Source organism: Polyergus mexicanus, unplaced genomic scaffold (genome assembly GCF_030449975.1).
Source record: "Polyergus mexicanus isolate NDT 795.1 unplaced genomic scaffold, iyPolMexi1.0 SCAF_18, whole genome shotgun sequence".
NCBI classification, from domain to species: Eukaryota; Metazoa; Arthropoda; class Insecta; order Hymenoptera; family Formicidae; genus Polyergus; species Polyergus mexicanus.
Genome location: NW_027223338.1, coordinates 4,873,371 through 4,889,315, shown reverse-complemented (window position 1 = coordinate 4,889,315; position 15,945 = coordinate 4,873,371). Strand labels below are relative to the sequence as shown.

General features: G+C 33.9%; 2 protein-coding genes and 1 long non-coding RNA gene across 10 annotated transcripts; 1 reads left to right on the top strand and 2 right to left on the bottom strand.

Moving 5' to 3' along the window:
- Window positions 1-108: 108 nt before the first annotated feature.
- On the bottom strand, window positions 109-9,006 carry LOC138941005 (ATP-binding cassette sub-family C member 5-like). Of its 7 annotated transcripts, XM_070310256.1 has the most exons (25): window positions 8,693-9,006; window positions 8,308-8,574; window positions 7,870-7,962; window positions 7,554-7,706; window positions 7,162-7,341; window positions 6,949-7,096; window positions 6,637-6,870; window positions 6,383-6,556; window positions 6,167-6,314; window positions 5,884-6,032; window positions 4,863-4,973; window positions 4,231-4,370; window positions 3,694-4,152; window positions 3,469-3,595; window positions 3,174-3,319; window positions 2,977-3,086; window positions 2,711-2,898; window positions 2,252-2,528; window positions 2,022-2,175; window positions 1,807-1,935; window positions 1,463-1,739; window positions 1,170-1,335; window positions 904-1,087; window positions 643-835; window positions 109-521 (listed from the first exon to the last, which is right to left on the bottom strand). In XM_070310256.1, the coding sequence occupies exons 3-25, from the start codon at window positions 7,935-7,937 to the stop codon at window positions 267-269; spliced, it is 4,170 nt and encodes a 1,389-aa protein (XP_070166357.1). In that variant the 5' UTR covers window positions 7,938-7,962; window positions 8,308-8,574; window positions 8,693-9,006; the 3' UTR covers window positions 109-266. The 7 variants fall into 7 exon arrangements, with proteins under 7 accessions (XP_070166357.1, XP_070166358.1, XP_070166360.1 ...); XM_070310257.1 differs by lacking the exon at window positions 8,308-8,574 and having other exon boundaries at window positions 8,688-9,006; XM_070310259.1 differs by lacking the exons at window positions 4,863-4,973; window positions 8,693-9,006 and adding an exon at window positions 5,517-5,627 and having other exon boundaries at window positions 8,308-8,616.
- On the top strand, window positions 7,923-11,191 carry LOC138941007 (uncharacterized). Its single transcript, XR_011448103.1, has 3 exons — window positions 7,923-8,428; window positions 8,841-8,951; window positions 10,980-11,191. It is a non-coding gene; the product is annotated as an uncharacterized lncRNA (long non-coding RNA).
- Glo (heterogeneous nuclear ribonucleoprotein glorund) lies at window positions 9,596-15,850 on the bottom strand. 2 transcript variants are annotated; one of them, XM_070310263.1, is made up of 9 exons: window positions 15,720-15,850; window positions 14,694-14,983; window positions 14,372-14,515; window positions 13,447-13,585; window positions 11,748-12,013; window positions 11,458-11,651; window positions 11,232-11,351; window positions 10,972-11,071; window positions 9,596-10,669 (listed from the first exon to the last, which is right to left on the bottom strand). In XM_070310263.1, the coding sequence occupies exons 2-9, from the start codon at window positions 14,950-14,952 to the stop codon at window positions 10,581-10,583; spliced, it is 1,311 nt and encodes a 436-aa protein (XP_070166364.1). In that variant the 5' UTR covers window positions 14,953-14,983; window positions 15,720-15,850; the 3' UTR covers window positions 9,596-10,580. The 2 variants fall into 2 exon arrangements, with proteins under 2 accessions (XP_070166364.1, XP_070166365.1); XM_070310264.1 differs by having other exon boundaries at window positions 11,841-12,013.
- Window positions 15,851-15,945: the final 95 nt, after the last annotated feature.

Genomic DNA, 15,945 nt, shown 5'->3' with positions numbered 1-15,945 from the left:
GATGGGAAAGCATTTCTTTTTTTATTCGTATAGGATATAAGTTAATAAAGAATGTGGTTTCATATCTTTACTTAAAAATTTATTAGTAAAAAATTATATAATCACTTATTCATTTATATTGCTTTTTTATGTACCATTATTATTATACTTTTGTATATCACATAGTATTATGTTTCTCTTTTTTTCTTCCATTTATTTTGCCAGTTAATGTAATTAATTTTATTATTTATCAGAGTATACGAGTCAGATCTCTGGCGAAGATTATTTTATACATTCTTGTCCGTGGCAGCCATCAATTTCGAAAACTCAGAATCCGGTTGAGAGAGAAGAGCGGCCGGTGCATCAAATTCAACGATTTTGCCGTCGCTCATGACAAGAATGCGATTGCTCGCGACGACGGTTTGCAATCGATGAGCGATCGTAAGCACGGTACAATCCGCGAACTCATTCTGCAAAGTATTTTGCACTGTCGCTTCGGTTTCCGGATCGACGGCGGCTGTTGCTTCGTCTAGAATCAGCACCTAAAAAGCAATTTTAGTTTCATTTATTATTTATTTTTATTCTAGCACTTTGAAGAAATTCCGGAAATAAATTTCAAAGCGTTCCAGAAATTACAATTATATATTCGATAAAAATTTTTACCTTTGCACTATGTAATAAAGCTCTTGATAAACAAAGAAGCTGTCTTTCGCCAACACTCAAATTATTTCCGCCAAATCCAACGGAAGCATCGAGGTTTCCCGGCATAAGAGATACTCGATCTTTCATCTGCGTCTTTTCAAGAGCACTCCAAATGTCGCAGTCTGTATGCTGTTGGAAAGGATCTAAATTGGATCTTAAAAACAAGATCGATTAAAAAGAAAAGCATTTCAGACAATCAATAAAAAAATTGGCGTTTATTACCTTATAGTTCCACTGAATAAAATTGGATCCTGAGGGATGATAGATAATTTATTTCGTAACACATCTAATTCCAATTTCGAGATATCAATACCATCGATCTTAATGATACCCTCGCAAATCTCGACTAAGCGGAATAAAGCTATGACTAAGGAACTCTTGCCGGATCCCGTGCGACCTACAATACCTGAGATAATTCATGATCAATCTCTTGTATGAGAAAATATAACAAATATGCATTGCCGAAATATTATATATTTATCTATTACCTATTTTCTCTCCAGCCTTTATAGTAAAAGACAAGTCGATTAGTACGAGCGGTAACTCCTCTCTGTATCTCAACTGGACAGCTTTAAATTCTATTTTGCCACGAGAGGGCCAATCGTCGGCTGGTTTAAGAGCGACCGTCTTACTTGCACCTTCCTTCTGCAAAGTCTAAATAAAATAATAAAATTAAGATAGAAAGTTATCAACATATATTACTGAGAGAGAAAAATAATTACATATTTGTAATTATTTTACACAATTATTAAGTGAATAGAAATAAATTATTTATACGTACTTTGAGATAATAACTGATCCTTTCTACACTTATAAAACGCACTTCGGTCTCGGACATCAGTCTGACCGTATATTGAAAGATACCGGTCATTTGTGTGGCATACGCCATTGCCAGACCTGCAAAGGCTGGCGATATCTCATTTTTAAACGAGATCACGAGTAACGCGGTTATGCAGGATGAGGCAATCACCAAACTGTCCAATCTCACTGCGGACCATCTCATCGCGGCTTGGCACAGATGCTGACACAAATTATTCGTGTTGAATAACTCCTCGAATCTGTCAATTAGAAATAATTCTTACCATATCATCTTTTTATTATTTTATTATTATACTGAATAATTACCTGTACAAGAAATTCTTCTCCTTCTGAAACGCGTGAATTGTGCTCAAACCTTGGATCGTCGTTGTGACAAAACTTAAAACGGGAGATCGCAAGATGTTCTCCATTCTCTTCAAATCCCTCATGCATATTCTGCAGAGATATACAGAATAAAATTCCAATTATCACTATTAATCTTTCATACATATGTAAATTATGCGATAACGTAGTATATTTACCTGAACAATTTGCTAACAAAGAAGAATAGTGCGCCAAATAGAAGTAACGCTATCGAAAACCAAGGTAATACGCCGCAAATAAAAAAAATAGCGAAATTACAAGTAAAAATATTTTGCACCATGTTTTCAATCGATATAGGTAGATAATTATCAACTGTAAAGCAGGAATGCAATTAATCAAATCAGAAATGAAAAATCACGATACTGTTAGGATATCACTGCTCACTTACTTTCGTCTATATCTCGACTGAAAATGTTTTGTATTCTGCCGCTCGGAGTGGTCTCAAAGAACATTAACGGAGAACCAATAATTTTGCGCAGAAATATGTTATGCAATGTAGTCGAGGCTTTTATTGTGGTAAATGTAATAGCTAAGCCACGAATGAAACTTGTCAATAGAATGCCAGCAATACACGCGCCATAAATATTACGATAAAACGAGAAGTCAGAATTGGCGTTTATATCTTCTATATATACAGTATCATTACTTCCTGGCACAGTTACATTCTGAAAATTGAATAATATTGATCTACTGTCGCAACGATATATAATATTGAAATACAAAAATTATATAAATATATATAAGGTATATTTATTATTTAAATATTTAAAATATTTCTTAGTCAAACAAATGCAGATATTTTAAAATGTGTAAATTTTAAATGTCGGATATAATATATGTTACTCACGCCTCCACCAGCATTAATCCACACAGCGAGCCACCAAGTACTGAATGCTGAGCTACCTACATTCAAGAAGAACGTAAAAAATACAAGAATTGCGATCAAATAACCACCCGAGGCTTCTATGTATGTATGATAAGTGTGCGACTTAACAGCTCCGGTTTCGGCTTTTTCTGCCACTGTTAAAGTTCTTCCTAAATTTAAATGGAGAACAGTATTAAGGAGATCATTTATAAATTAGAAGTTTATATTATTAAACTATTCGCGCGCACCTTTGTACGACTTTTCCCGATCATTTTCTTTATGTCCAGACTCTGTGTTTTCCGATTTTGAGCCGCTGATACCGATAATGTTTTTCTGCGTCACTCCCGCAAACTTTCCACTATATAACGAAATAAAGACTTATTAAATTATTTTACTTGAAGGTCTATTATACTGTCTAATAATTCATAGAAAATAATAAACGTACGATGACAAATTATCTTCCGCGGCAACTATGCCGCTCTTTACCATCGATGCATACTCTCTATCGAGTCGCATGAGATCTTCGTGGGTTCCATGCTCTACGATTTTGCCGGCATTCATCATGTAAATCTCGTCGCAACGCTTCAAAAACTGCAATGAACAAAAAGCTTGGAACGTTTCGAAATTTTGACAAATGTTAATTTTATTCACTTTGTAGAAAACGATAAAAAAATATGAAAAAATGCTTCTCATATCTTCTCCAGTTTATTAATATGTTTTTGATTTAATTAAATAACCACCTGAATGTTATGGGTCACAAAAAGGACAGATTTATTCCTAAGAGCCTCGATGATCAATTTCTCGAATATGTACGAGCCGATATATGCATCAACCGCGCTCAGGGGATCATCGAGAAAATAAATGTCCCTGAAATGACAGATATTCGTCGCAAAGCATTCGTCAAACTTATCAATACAATATAATCGATGTGTATTTTTCGGAAACAACAAACCGATCTTGCGCACCGATTGGCGTAATACGCTCGCGCGAGCGCGACTCTCTGCTTTTGTCCCCCGGACAGATTAACACCCTTCTCGCCGATCTCGGTGTCATCTCCGCCGGGCAACATGTTCAAATCTTCCTTTAGATTGCAAATCGTAATCGTGTGATAGTAACGCTTGGCATCGAACTCCTCGCCAAACAAGATGTTCTCCTTGAAAGTGCCGTTTACGATCCACGCCTGTTGGCTAACATAGGCGCAAGTACCCTCCCGCAGAATATGTCCTTTTGTCATTCTCAACTGTCCCAGAGCCGCCAGTAGCAGACTGGACTTACCACTGCCTACATGGCCGCAGATACCGACCAGTTTTCCCTTGGGCGCTCCAAAATGTATGTCACCGAGAACTTCGACGTACTTGGCTTCCTGCGGTTGATTCAGATTTTGCAGTTCCGTCGAATTATTCGTGATTAATGATGTGTTGTTCCTACAATCAATCAAAATGTAAAAAATTATCGCAGTCCTTAATGTAGAGATTATTATAATTATTATAACGGATATTTACTTTTTCTTATTATCGACTGACGCGTCCGTTTGAAGCTTCATGCTGTCGCAAACGAAAGTACCATTGGCGATTGCAACTGCTTGCGATCTCACTATCGGTTTCGACGCCTGGCAACTGCCTTCGTCTATCAGCAGCACGTTCTGTGCAAAGATCGTTTCGTTAGTCAAGTTCTATTCTGATAATCTGTCGAAATCCTATTCGACAGATTATTGAAAAAAACATAAAACAATCGTAAAAAACGATATTATAAAGCAAAAGATATTGATACGTTAAAATTTAACTTGATGAGAAATAGAATAGAGATATAGCGTATATTCAAAGAGTATAAAATGTATATACATATGAAATGTGTATACATATTATACAATGATGTACTTGCTTTTTAAACTCTTTCATAACTGTACATTATCTGCATAATTACAAATACAATCTGCATAATTACAAAAGCAAAGCAAAACTTCCTTATAACATAAATGTTGGATATTGTAAGGTAAGCATGCATTAGCAAAACAAAAGCCATCTCGATTACAAATGATAAAAACGTTAATTATTCTCAAATATTATGATACAAGACTTGTATATTGTTATCGATTATGCATTTCTACTAGATATAGATGTAAGGAGATAAAAACCTTTATTCTGCCAAAAGTTATCTTTACCGCAGCAATATTAACTAAGGCCACTTGCAAAAACATGAAAGAAGTACGAATTTGAGCATTGAGCACCGATACAAAGGGAAACACCTGAAAAGTAATGTAGTGTAGAATTAAAAACGACTATGTTAGTACAATTGTACTATGCATAAGCATAGGAACGTTTTAACATCCCATGCACTCCCAACTCGATATTATTGATAACTGACAATTCGAGTATTTAATGTGGAACTCAAAAGAATGACAGCTAATGGCACCTATTCGAGTGTAACAGGATACTTTACAAGGCATGCAGTGTTCGCCCATCGCGTTTACTCTCATTTTATGAGCTCTCGAAAGCGTTTGCTTTTTTTACACATTAAAACAACATTTACCTTGTGTATCTATTATTATAGAAACAGTACTCATAATGTGTTTTTTTGCTGGCCAATATTTTCATAAAGATCTAATTCTATGGAAATTTTATCGCAGCGATCAGATATATTTATATATATATTACAATATAATTTCGGTCAAAATTAAGTAATAATAGTTTATGAATAACTATATATATCAAGCACGAGTACCGATTTCCTAATAATAGATACAAATCCATTAAGCTGTACATGAAATTAAACGAAAAACACTGGAGACCTTGAATCTTCTAAGAGCTATGAGGGCGTTGATATAATATCGCGTGGTATCCTTAAGTGATGTAAGTGCCAGTCTAAGCAAATTTCCGAATAATGTGGTCATTGGGAAAGCCTGTAATGTATGATCCATTAAGTGCAACATTGGTTGTACAATCCAGGGAAAAACACTATCTAATTAAAAGGTTGCAAACATCTATAAAAATTAGTGAAAAATACCAGTCTATCTCCTTTGAAAAATTTATCATCTCTTTAGATTTTCTTACCTATTGGACTTAATTCGATTTTTCCTGACATGAAATTAAAGTATTGATAAAAACAATATAAAACGTTAAAAAATATCAAAATTATCGACGGATTGTATTTTATACCTGTGCGGCCGTTAATCCACTGCCAGAGGCAACGTGTGCTAAAAATGTAATAATTGCGGATATCACGGGTACAGCGGGTGTTAGAGAGATGCTTAAGCTTTGTAAATATGCAGTCTTGTGAAGCCAACGTTCTTCCTTCTTGCGAATGGCTGTAAAAATGCATTATTATTATTATTATTATTATTATTATTATATATGTGTGTGTGTATATATATATATATTTTTTTTAATTAAATAATATTTATATGGAAAATTAGAATGTAGAAGTGTAAATTATTCTCACCGAGAAGTTTCTGGCTAAAATATTTCTCCCAAGAATACATCTTAATCAATTTCATACATTCCAAGATCTCACTCATAAGTCGCACTCGAGCATCAGTAATGTTTACTGATTTTAAGCGAAAGTAACCAGTCGCGCGGGAAATAAAGTACTACAAATTATTAATGATGTCACGTTTGCCGAAATGCAGACAAAATACATATACGACAAGTCGTTTACCTGACACGGGTAGAACGAAAGGAAAATTACTATTCCTATCAGAGCTATGGGATTGAACAGCCACAATATATAAATTATACTGCAACTTAGAACTATTGGTCCGCTGATAATCATTGGTCCATAAATAATCACGTCAAAGAGCCTTTGACTGTCATTACAAAATAAATTGATTACCTAAAAATAAATCGCAAATGTATCGCGTACAGATACTTCTTTAGTATCGTAAGTTTTGCAAAACAAGTCTAGTATCTCACTTCTCCTGTACTTTTATTGCCAAGGCTGTTTAATCTGATAATCTTCTTGTACAACAAAGCCACGCAAGCTGACTTTAGTCGTAATCCAGTTTTGTAGTTCATATTCCACATCCAGGTAAAAAAGAAAGCACGCAGAGAATCGCATAGCATTAGTAGCAGAACCCATTTAAAACCATCCCAGAAACCTTCGTCCGAAGATTCTACATGCTCCAATATCTTTCTCATTAATATTGTCTACGTAAGAGAAGATTCTGCATTATAATGCAAGTGATATAATTTAATGTGATTTGTCACTGATAAAAATAATCTTACAGGACTTATAAATCCAAAGATAAGAGAACAGCTCAATAAAAAGCACGATATGCAAATTCTTGTGCGAGCAAATCTCCATGCAACCATGAAAAAAGAGGCTGCATTCGGACCATTTTTACTTAACTCCTGTTGCCAGAGTATATCAAGTCTGAAGGAATAAATCTTTATATATTGTAACAATATCAAGAAGACACAATATTATATTTCGTTTACCTGAGCGCATTGTACTCGCAAGTATCATATAAAGAAATATCTGGCAGGTCCTTAATTGTAAGTCCTTTCTTGTAAGCTTTCCAAAAATATGGTGTCATCCACGTTATATATACATATGAGAATAATCCAGCATTATCTGCTGGCCAATTCTCTTTTTTCCTATAAAATGTATTTTTATAACTGGGATATAATTATAAATAATGATATAAATGTATTGTATGTATAATGATAAAAATGTATCATTATAACTCCGAGATATAATTTCATTATACTTTCTACTAATATATAACGTGTATACATTTTTTGATGTATTATTGACATATATCTTAAATTGCTAATATGAAAAGATATTATTTTAATTTTAAAATTAAAGAATTTACTGTAATACGTACTGATTTTGATATCGCACTGGTATTAAATTACTCAAAGCATGGTTATACTTTTTCATCCCAGATCTTGGGATATATTCCCTAACTTGTCTGGCTGTACTACTGCTCGCTTTTGGTAGTAGAGATTGCTGCTGTTGCCTGTCAGGCTCCGAAGATCTATAATAGAGAGAATCAAAAATAAGAATTAAAGAAAATTTTTCTCACAGCATTACTTCAGATGATTAAATGCAAGTATTTTTCATCAATTCTTTTTCTCTCGAGGAAAGCAAAATATTTTTTACATAACTAGTATTATATATATATACAGATGATTCCATACCTTTCGTTATAATTGTGCTTTGTGTTACTTTCAGTCTGCTTGTCTTTGCCATTGTTGCCTTCCGTCATCTTTGCACAGGATTGTATTTTTTTTCTAAACAAAAATATAATAAAATTTATACTCAAGGAATCTGAAAATTGGCATTTCACGCCATAATAAACCGAGGAGCGAAGAGATAAGGACCTATAATCGTCGCGAGGAAGCGTAACGTGATAAAACAGAATCACACGTAAAGATAGTGCTACATGTATGTAGAACCGATACTACACAATCTTTCCATTTCTGGAAATGTTAAAACGCGAAAATTTTTCATACACAATATACGTGATATAATCGAAGATAATATATTCCAATCTACCATTCAATATCTCGGCATAAAATACGTCAAAAATAAAAATTGCCCGATATGGTTTCGTATATTATGCCGCTGTTACTCACCTCGCTGCTAGTCAGCGAATATATAACTCTCGTGACACGAGAAGTAATCGCCGAGAGTGGATCGGCGTGATATCGATAAGAGCGGCACTTAATCACTTAATCTCCCGACATCATTAACAAGGTGCGTATATTTTTTGAATTCTCATCCCCGCGTGCGACCGGGAGAGAATATAACACACACACATATATTACGGTACGTTCGGAAACATCATCCGCGAGCGCACGAGTATATACACACGATGCACACGTTATTCTATCTTTGTCCTACTTTTAGTAAATAACAAAGATAGAACGATAACATAAATCTTCTAAAAAGTTTTAAATATAATTTTTTTTCTTTTTTTTTTTTTTTTAATCCGCAATTGAACATGCATTTTTACCTTACTTGCAGTATCGAAAACAAAATTCAGCAGTCAAAAATTGCAGTTTCTTCGATTCAATCTGTAATCTGTAGTTATAAAGGTGGATTGAGGTTGAGGTCAATGCACTCGTAAACATTGAAAATTCTAAGCACAGAATTATCTTTTATTCAGGCTGTCGCTTCGCGTCCGAACAAGCATGGACATTGTCATCAAGGATACGAACTTCGTTCTCTGACAGACGATTCTTGGTCCTTCCCCGCTGTGGAAACTTTTTTTTTAAGAGTAGGATGAACTGCGTGTATCGTTTACTCAATGAAGCGTCATTAGGCGTTATGGAGAATCTATAAACGACATTTATGTATAGATGCGTCGGTCCCGACTGTATATAGGCTGTCCGTTAAAAGATCGTTAGATGATTAGGCTATTGATTTATTTACATAAATCAAAATATAACGATTATATAAAGTTGAAAATTTAAAGTGAATCTCCTCGAATAAATAAAGTCTAAATATATAATTATACTTGTAGAGATTAATTTTACAATGGGCAGTTTTATAATTGCAAGATCTACAAGTAAATATTTTTAATTAGATCATTCCTGAAAAATAATCTAGAAAATTTCATTTTAAAAATAAGAATATTACACATAGGAGACCAAGAGAATATAACAACATACATATAAACAAGTTTGAACCTTTAGTCAAAGGCAGATAATATGATATATGATTTCAAGGAACACTGTGATCTGGAATCATGAGAGCTAACAGTTTCCTCAGATTCAAAATGTAAATATTGATTTTTCCAAAACTCTGAGTATCCAACATAACATAAAATATGTCTAACTTATTTACATTTGTGTTGTTTTATTCTAAGGAATTTTAATTAACTTTACATATTTTCTGTTGTTTTTCATTTTTTTTTTTTTTTTTTTATATTCAAATATCTCAAGAGAATACAAACCGAAGCTAGACTTATACTTTAAGAGATGTACACATTGATAGCTGATATCTCCTTGTGTACTTCGTAACGCCTATATCGATGAAAATTATAATAATTCTTACTCGAAAATTACAATATCTCATATGATACATTATCGCATTATGACAAAAGATGAGTGTGTGAGTATTCCGACTTTGTATCTTGCACAAAATATATATATATATATATATATATATATATATATATATATATATATATATATATATATATATAAGATAATAAAGTTGTCGAAGTGTAATTTCAAATTATTAGTTCTGTATATTACAATCGTACATTTTTTGCAACTCGTCGCTTCGTCTCGACGCATACAAATATCACGTCTAAGCTTGCATCAAAATCATTATAATGCAAAGCATACATAGGAGAAATTATCTAATCATTTAACATTAAATTAGAATAGATATTGCATGGAAAAGAAATATTTTTTTCACGCGTTTAATCTAATATTGCTAAATTAAAAACAACTCTTTTGCAACTCTTTCACGAACGTTTTATGTATTTCAACGACGTAGGATTTTAACATTACGTCCGGTTCAAATGAATATACATGTAACTGAAAATGAAAATAACTATTGTGATAAAAAAATATTTCCGCATTTCCATTTCCACATTCACTTGGTAATTAAATCACATGTTTTATGTTAAATTGATATAATAATCTATTATCTATATATATATAAAGAATAAGCAAATACTTACACACTATCGATTTGGCTTACAGTCATTATCTAATGTATGATTGTGAATTGAGGACTATGGGGAAAAAAGGAAAAAATTAATCGCGTATCGCGTATACGCAATCAATCGCGTATTGCATCAGTGTGATTTAAATGTGTCATTTCACCAATGATCACTTTGATTCTTTAAATGTTTATCGTCGTTTGTTTAGCGTTAAAAACGCATCGCCCAGTCTCAAAAACTATTGTAATTATTACCACCCAATTGCGAGTTGAAACCTCTGTTGTTTGGCGAATATCCTGGCCTGAAGTTGTTACCTAAACCTATGTATAAATAATACGATATATGTATACATCAAGATATTAAAGATATTCCTTGTTTCCTCAAGGGTCGGGAATTTTAAGAACAGATAAGTGAAGATTGTGAAGTAATAATTGACTGTGATTAATCTAATCTTCTAGATCTATCAAATATCACATAATGATTTAAAAACTGCGTAATAAAAATATCATCTCTATATTTAACAATAATAATATAGTACATTGTTTATAAAATAGATTAGAGAGAGAGAGAGAGAAGTAACACTTCTGTTTCAAATATTTTTAATAGTAATTAGGAATCTTACCTCCGCAGAAATTGCCAATGCCACTTAGCGACATGCCACTCGATCCGCCAGTTGAGTTTAGGAACAATTCAATGTATCTATGCGACATATGGCTTTTATCCTACAATAAAACATGGAGAAATTAAAATAAAATTCGCTTTATATATATGAACTATGAGACAACGGTTTTTCCACGATATTTGTTGGAAACCGTTTTATGTAAACGGATTCCAAGTGAAACTTGGGTGGGGGTGGGGGGGGGAGGGGGGAACTATACGAACCTTGCACATTGCTTTTACGGCTTCTTCGTGAGTCGCGAATTCCACGTCAGCTTCTCCCGATGGACGACCGCCATTCTCAAGAATAATGCGGACGTTCACCGGTTCGATTGGTCTGAAGAACTGTAAAATAGTATTCAGAATATATTATTATGTCGAGAAAAAGAAAACCTCTTTAAAGTACAGAGTTTTGTATCGTTATTATATATTACAGGGAGAGGAAGCTTACATCAGCTATGTCTTGTTCTGTCGCCTTGAATGGCAATCCTCGCATATGAATACTGTGAACACCGGAATTACCGCCCCAAGAGTCATTATTGCCTCTGTAATTATTGCCCTTCATGTCCATGCCGCCGCGCATCCCCATATTACCGCCACGAGATCCGTAATTGTTTCCACTTCCCCATGGACCGCTATCAAAATCTAAAATAAAATTGTGAAATCCATAGCAAAAAAATGGATAAAGTGTATTGTAGGATCTAAAAAGCAGAGATTATATATAGAAATATAAATACATACGTAATGAATTTGTACGTGTATTGTATAATAATTCTCTATTACGGTTTTCTCCTGCGCGATAGTCTCCATACTTCGATAGATGTAAGGAATCACCTCTATTTCTCGATCCTCTGCCATTGTTGCTGAAGCGATTCATCCCGCCGAAGCGATCACCGCGAGTGTACGGCGCGGGCCTTTGATTGAAGCCGCCCATAGGACCGCCACGCATTTTCGGCCCGATACTCGCGCGTACCTCGGACAAACTGCTTCGGAAGATCTCGATATATCTGTTAATGATCGAAGCAATGTTAGGGATGTTCGTAAAGCGGATAAATTGTATCATCATCGTCATTATTGCTACTCTCACCATACATTGTTATCAAATCATAAACTCGACGAGATATTAACGATATTTATAGATTCGAAAGATTGCGAATGGTAAGAGAGACAAGAAAAACAAAACAGTAACTAACACGGAGATTCTAGAGGAATCATTTCCCTGCAGTGAGAAATTAATTATTTACGGTTTAATGTTATTAAAAAGAAGAAGAAACTTGTGTGTTGACATTAAAGTTGACTTTACAAATGTGTGACAAAACTATATTCATACTAAACCTCCGCATTATTTTTTTTTTTTGTATAAAATCTGCGAAGACTCTCCCGCGATGAAATCGCTTCTCGATGTATCTACGTCACATGTACCCCATACAAGTCCATGCGACGTCGACGATCTTCAGGCAAGCCACGCTTTTATAATTGCATCTTCTGCAGATGAACATTTTTATCGACGTGAAATTTTTCGTAGACTTGAATTATTTAATATAATTCCTCATATAATAAACATCATATTGTAAAAATTTCCTAATATAATGATAAAGCCCACACAATATAAAAAGGCCAAAAAATTTAAAAATGTCTCCAAGACAATAAGCCGTCTTTAGGTCGTCTTTTAGGTGTGTTGTGTGGCAGTTCTCTCGACGAGCTTATATCTTTTATTTTAAGATAATAAATATTCATCTACAGAAAGTACAGTTATGCGTGCTATATTGGATCGATGGTTACTATCTTTCTTTCTTTCTTTCTTTCTTTCTTTCTCTCTCTCTCTCTTTCTCTCTCTCTGTAGCGCCCATCGAGCTTTGGCTTGCCCTACCCATGTCCCATGGGATTTGGTGATGATGATAAGGGGCTACCTCCCGCCCCCCGGCACCCACCCACGGGTATAAGTTGGGTCCACAGTACTTTCGCTTACGTATTACGATTATTTGGTTGTAATTGTGTGTTTTTTGAGAGGCAGTTTCTTTATATCAGATTAAAAGAAATTGTCTAGAAAGCTTTTCTCCTTTCAAGAAAAGTTTGTTCATTTAAAAATTAATTCGAATATCCGCGATTCTTGTCGAAGAGTTCTCTCTAGATAGTTTTCTTTGCAAGCTATAAGTTTAAACCGAAGTGAATTTTTTTATATTATAGGCTTTTAAAATGTGAATGTAGATGTTGATAGTTTTGTATAATGTAATATAATTTATATTTTATTCTTTCTCTTGGGCGAAAAATGTTTTCTAGCAAAAGTCGATTAAAGAAACTGCATCTGTATTGTAAAATTTGTTCCCGCTATTTATTAAATGAAATGTATATAGCTAAGTATACTACAATCATTAATATAAATGATATGGAAAAAGTCATAAGTATACCCAAACCCAGCTATAGCGTCTCAGTGCCCCACCTGTGTCCTATCTTTTCCTTGTGTTTCTGCAGAGCGCGCTCCGCAACATCTTTGTTAACAAATTGAACGTAAGCCTCCCCAGTACTGCGGCCCGTGTAGTCTGTCGGTAGTGAAATCCCGTTCGGCAATATCTCCAACCCTGACCCACACATAATCAAACATCGACATTGTAGCTTATAGGTACCCATTAAAGAAAAAGAGAAGTTATGGTCAGGTTTATTAAAACCCTTATAAAAAAAAAAAAAAAAGAAAAAAAGCGATATTGTTAAAACTTTCAAATCGCGTTAAATACGCGCATATTTTTCTCTTATTTTTTACTTTCTTTTTTTTTCTCTTCGTATTTCTCCTTGTATAGACTATAGACAAAATGATAAAATTCTCGCGTCCGAAAAACCAGAGTTAAGAATTAAGCTCGATCACCGAGTCGCGTGCAAAGAAATATTTTTGTTCCGTTTGTACAAATCATAATACAATAAAATAATCCATAGCACAGCTCTTAGTAGAATCTTAAATCTTAACTGAGGCATCGATACTGGAACACAGAGACGTCGCTCTAAATGGAATTTAATGTATGTTATATGCATTATCTTGTGAGATCCATTAATTTTAATAAATAATTTTATGACAAAGTTGTGATATTGTTAGGTGAAGCAATTTTTATAGCTTGCAAACATACATAGATGCAAAATAATAATTTGGTGTCAAAACCATCGAAAGTATTCTGTCGCTGCGTTCCTGAGGTAATCCTTAAATTTCGTATATATATTTTCGTATATATGAAAAGAGGGACTACAAAAACAGAAAGAAAGCTACATACTTGTAAAACAGAATGGATGTCTGTCTCAAAAATTAATAAAAATATCGATGACATTCATTAATCAATTAATAAGCATCGACATTTAATCCTTTATTGTTTGCCAAATACCTGAGAAGAATTGTGCAATTTCTTCTTTGGAACAACCAAATGGCAGGCCACGTAATCTCACGCAACCATCATCCATTGCATTTTCCAAATTAAGGCCGCTCCTCTTCACGACCCATTCCATCTCTCCACGTTTTGCTTTAAAAACTAAAACAGCAACAATAATGGAATTATTATAAAGTTTGCGAATGAAGAAATAAGATATTTAAATATTCATGTTAAAACTAAACTAATAAAGAAAGATAAATTATTTGCAAAAAAGTTTTTCAATTATAAATAAATATATATATAAATATTGAAAAAATTTATATATAAAAAATTATACCTTCAATATAACGATGACCCATATGATCCCTGTCTCTTTTGCATGCCTTCTCAATATCTTCCGGAGTATCCATTTCTACATAAGCCTCGCCACTGGGACGTCCCTCACGAGACATAGTCATGTGAACACCATTCTTGCCATTAGAAATGGAACAGTCACCGAAAAACTTCATGATTTCATCCACAGTAGTGGACCATGGCAATCCACGCATTTTAACAACATATCCTTCATCCTCGTGATCCCCACTGCCACTCGACATGATTCTAATGCAATTTTATTCTAAACAGCGCCTGTAAAAATGCAAATGTAAAGTATCAACTTAATATATTATCTATTTTGTGATTATTTTATCCAGTATAACAACATAATAGAATGAAGATAACAAAGTAAACTATAACAACACAAAGATAAGATAACTCGAGCATACAAGATACTAATTTTGTAATGATTAAATGTTTCCAAAATATTGTATCTTGATCAGGTTTCCAAAATATTTAATATCCTACGTTTATATACGTCGATATTTTGGAAACGATGTTCTTATGTTACAAGAAACATACACCAATTGCGAATGTAACAAAAGAGAGAAACATCGAAATATCTACGACGAAATAATTTCCGCACGCACTTCTTTCGGTTTGATCTGTAAACACTTATAAATATTGACGGAGAAGCAAGATATTAATAAAAAAATGAAAATATATCGGCAGTTTTGGATCGCGGATAGAAGGTCCGATAAATCACGTGCCTCCACATGTTCACGTTCGATTACTCCAAAGCGAAATCGTCAAATCGTTGCCATTTTCATTGAAAAAATTATGAATTTCGTGTTACAATAAACTAGAAAATCAGTGAAAAGAGTGTTTCTCACAAACACTATCCATAGGAAACATTCGCAGTCGTGGAACGCGATAGCATTCGTGATATCAAGTTAATTTATCATATAATCGCGAGAGACTCTGATGATATTACTTTGTATTTTTGTTCTCAAATTCAATCTTATTTGTTACGACAAGGAAAATTTACCTGGGATATCTGCAATCAGCGTCAAAATTAGCTCCTAAACACTCCGAAAACGTGCGAGCCGCAAGATCAGGCAAAATGGTGCGCAAACAGAGGAATTCAAGCGCGACTCGATTAAGATCGTAACAAAATGGTAGACGCTCTAATGCAGACGCAGTATGCTTCGCTAAAAACGCTAAAAATGCTTCGAAGCGTTTGATTGACCAATCAGGGCAAAGAGAATAAAGAT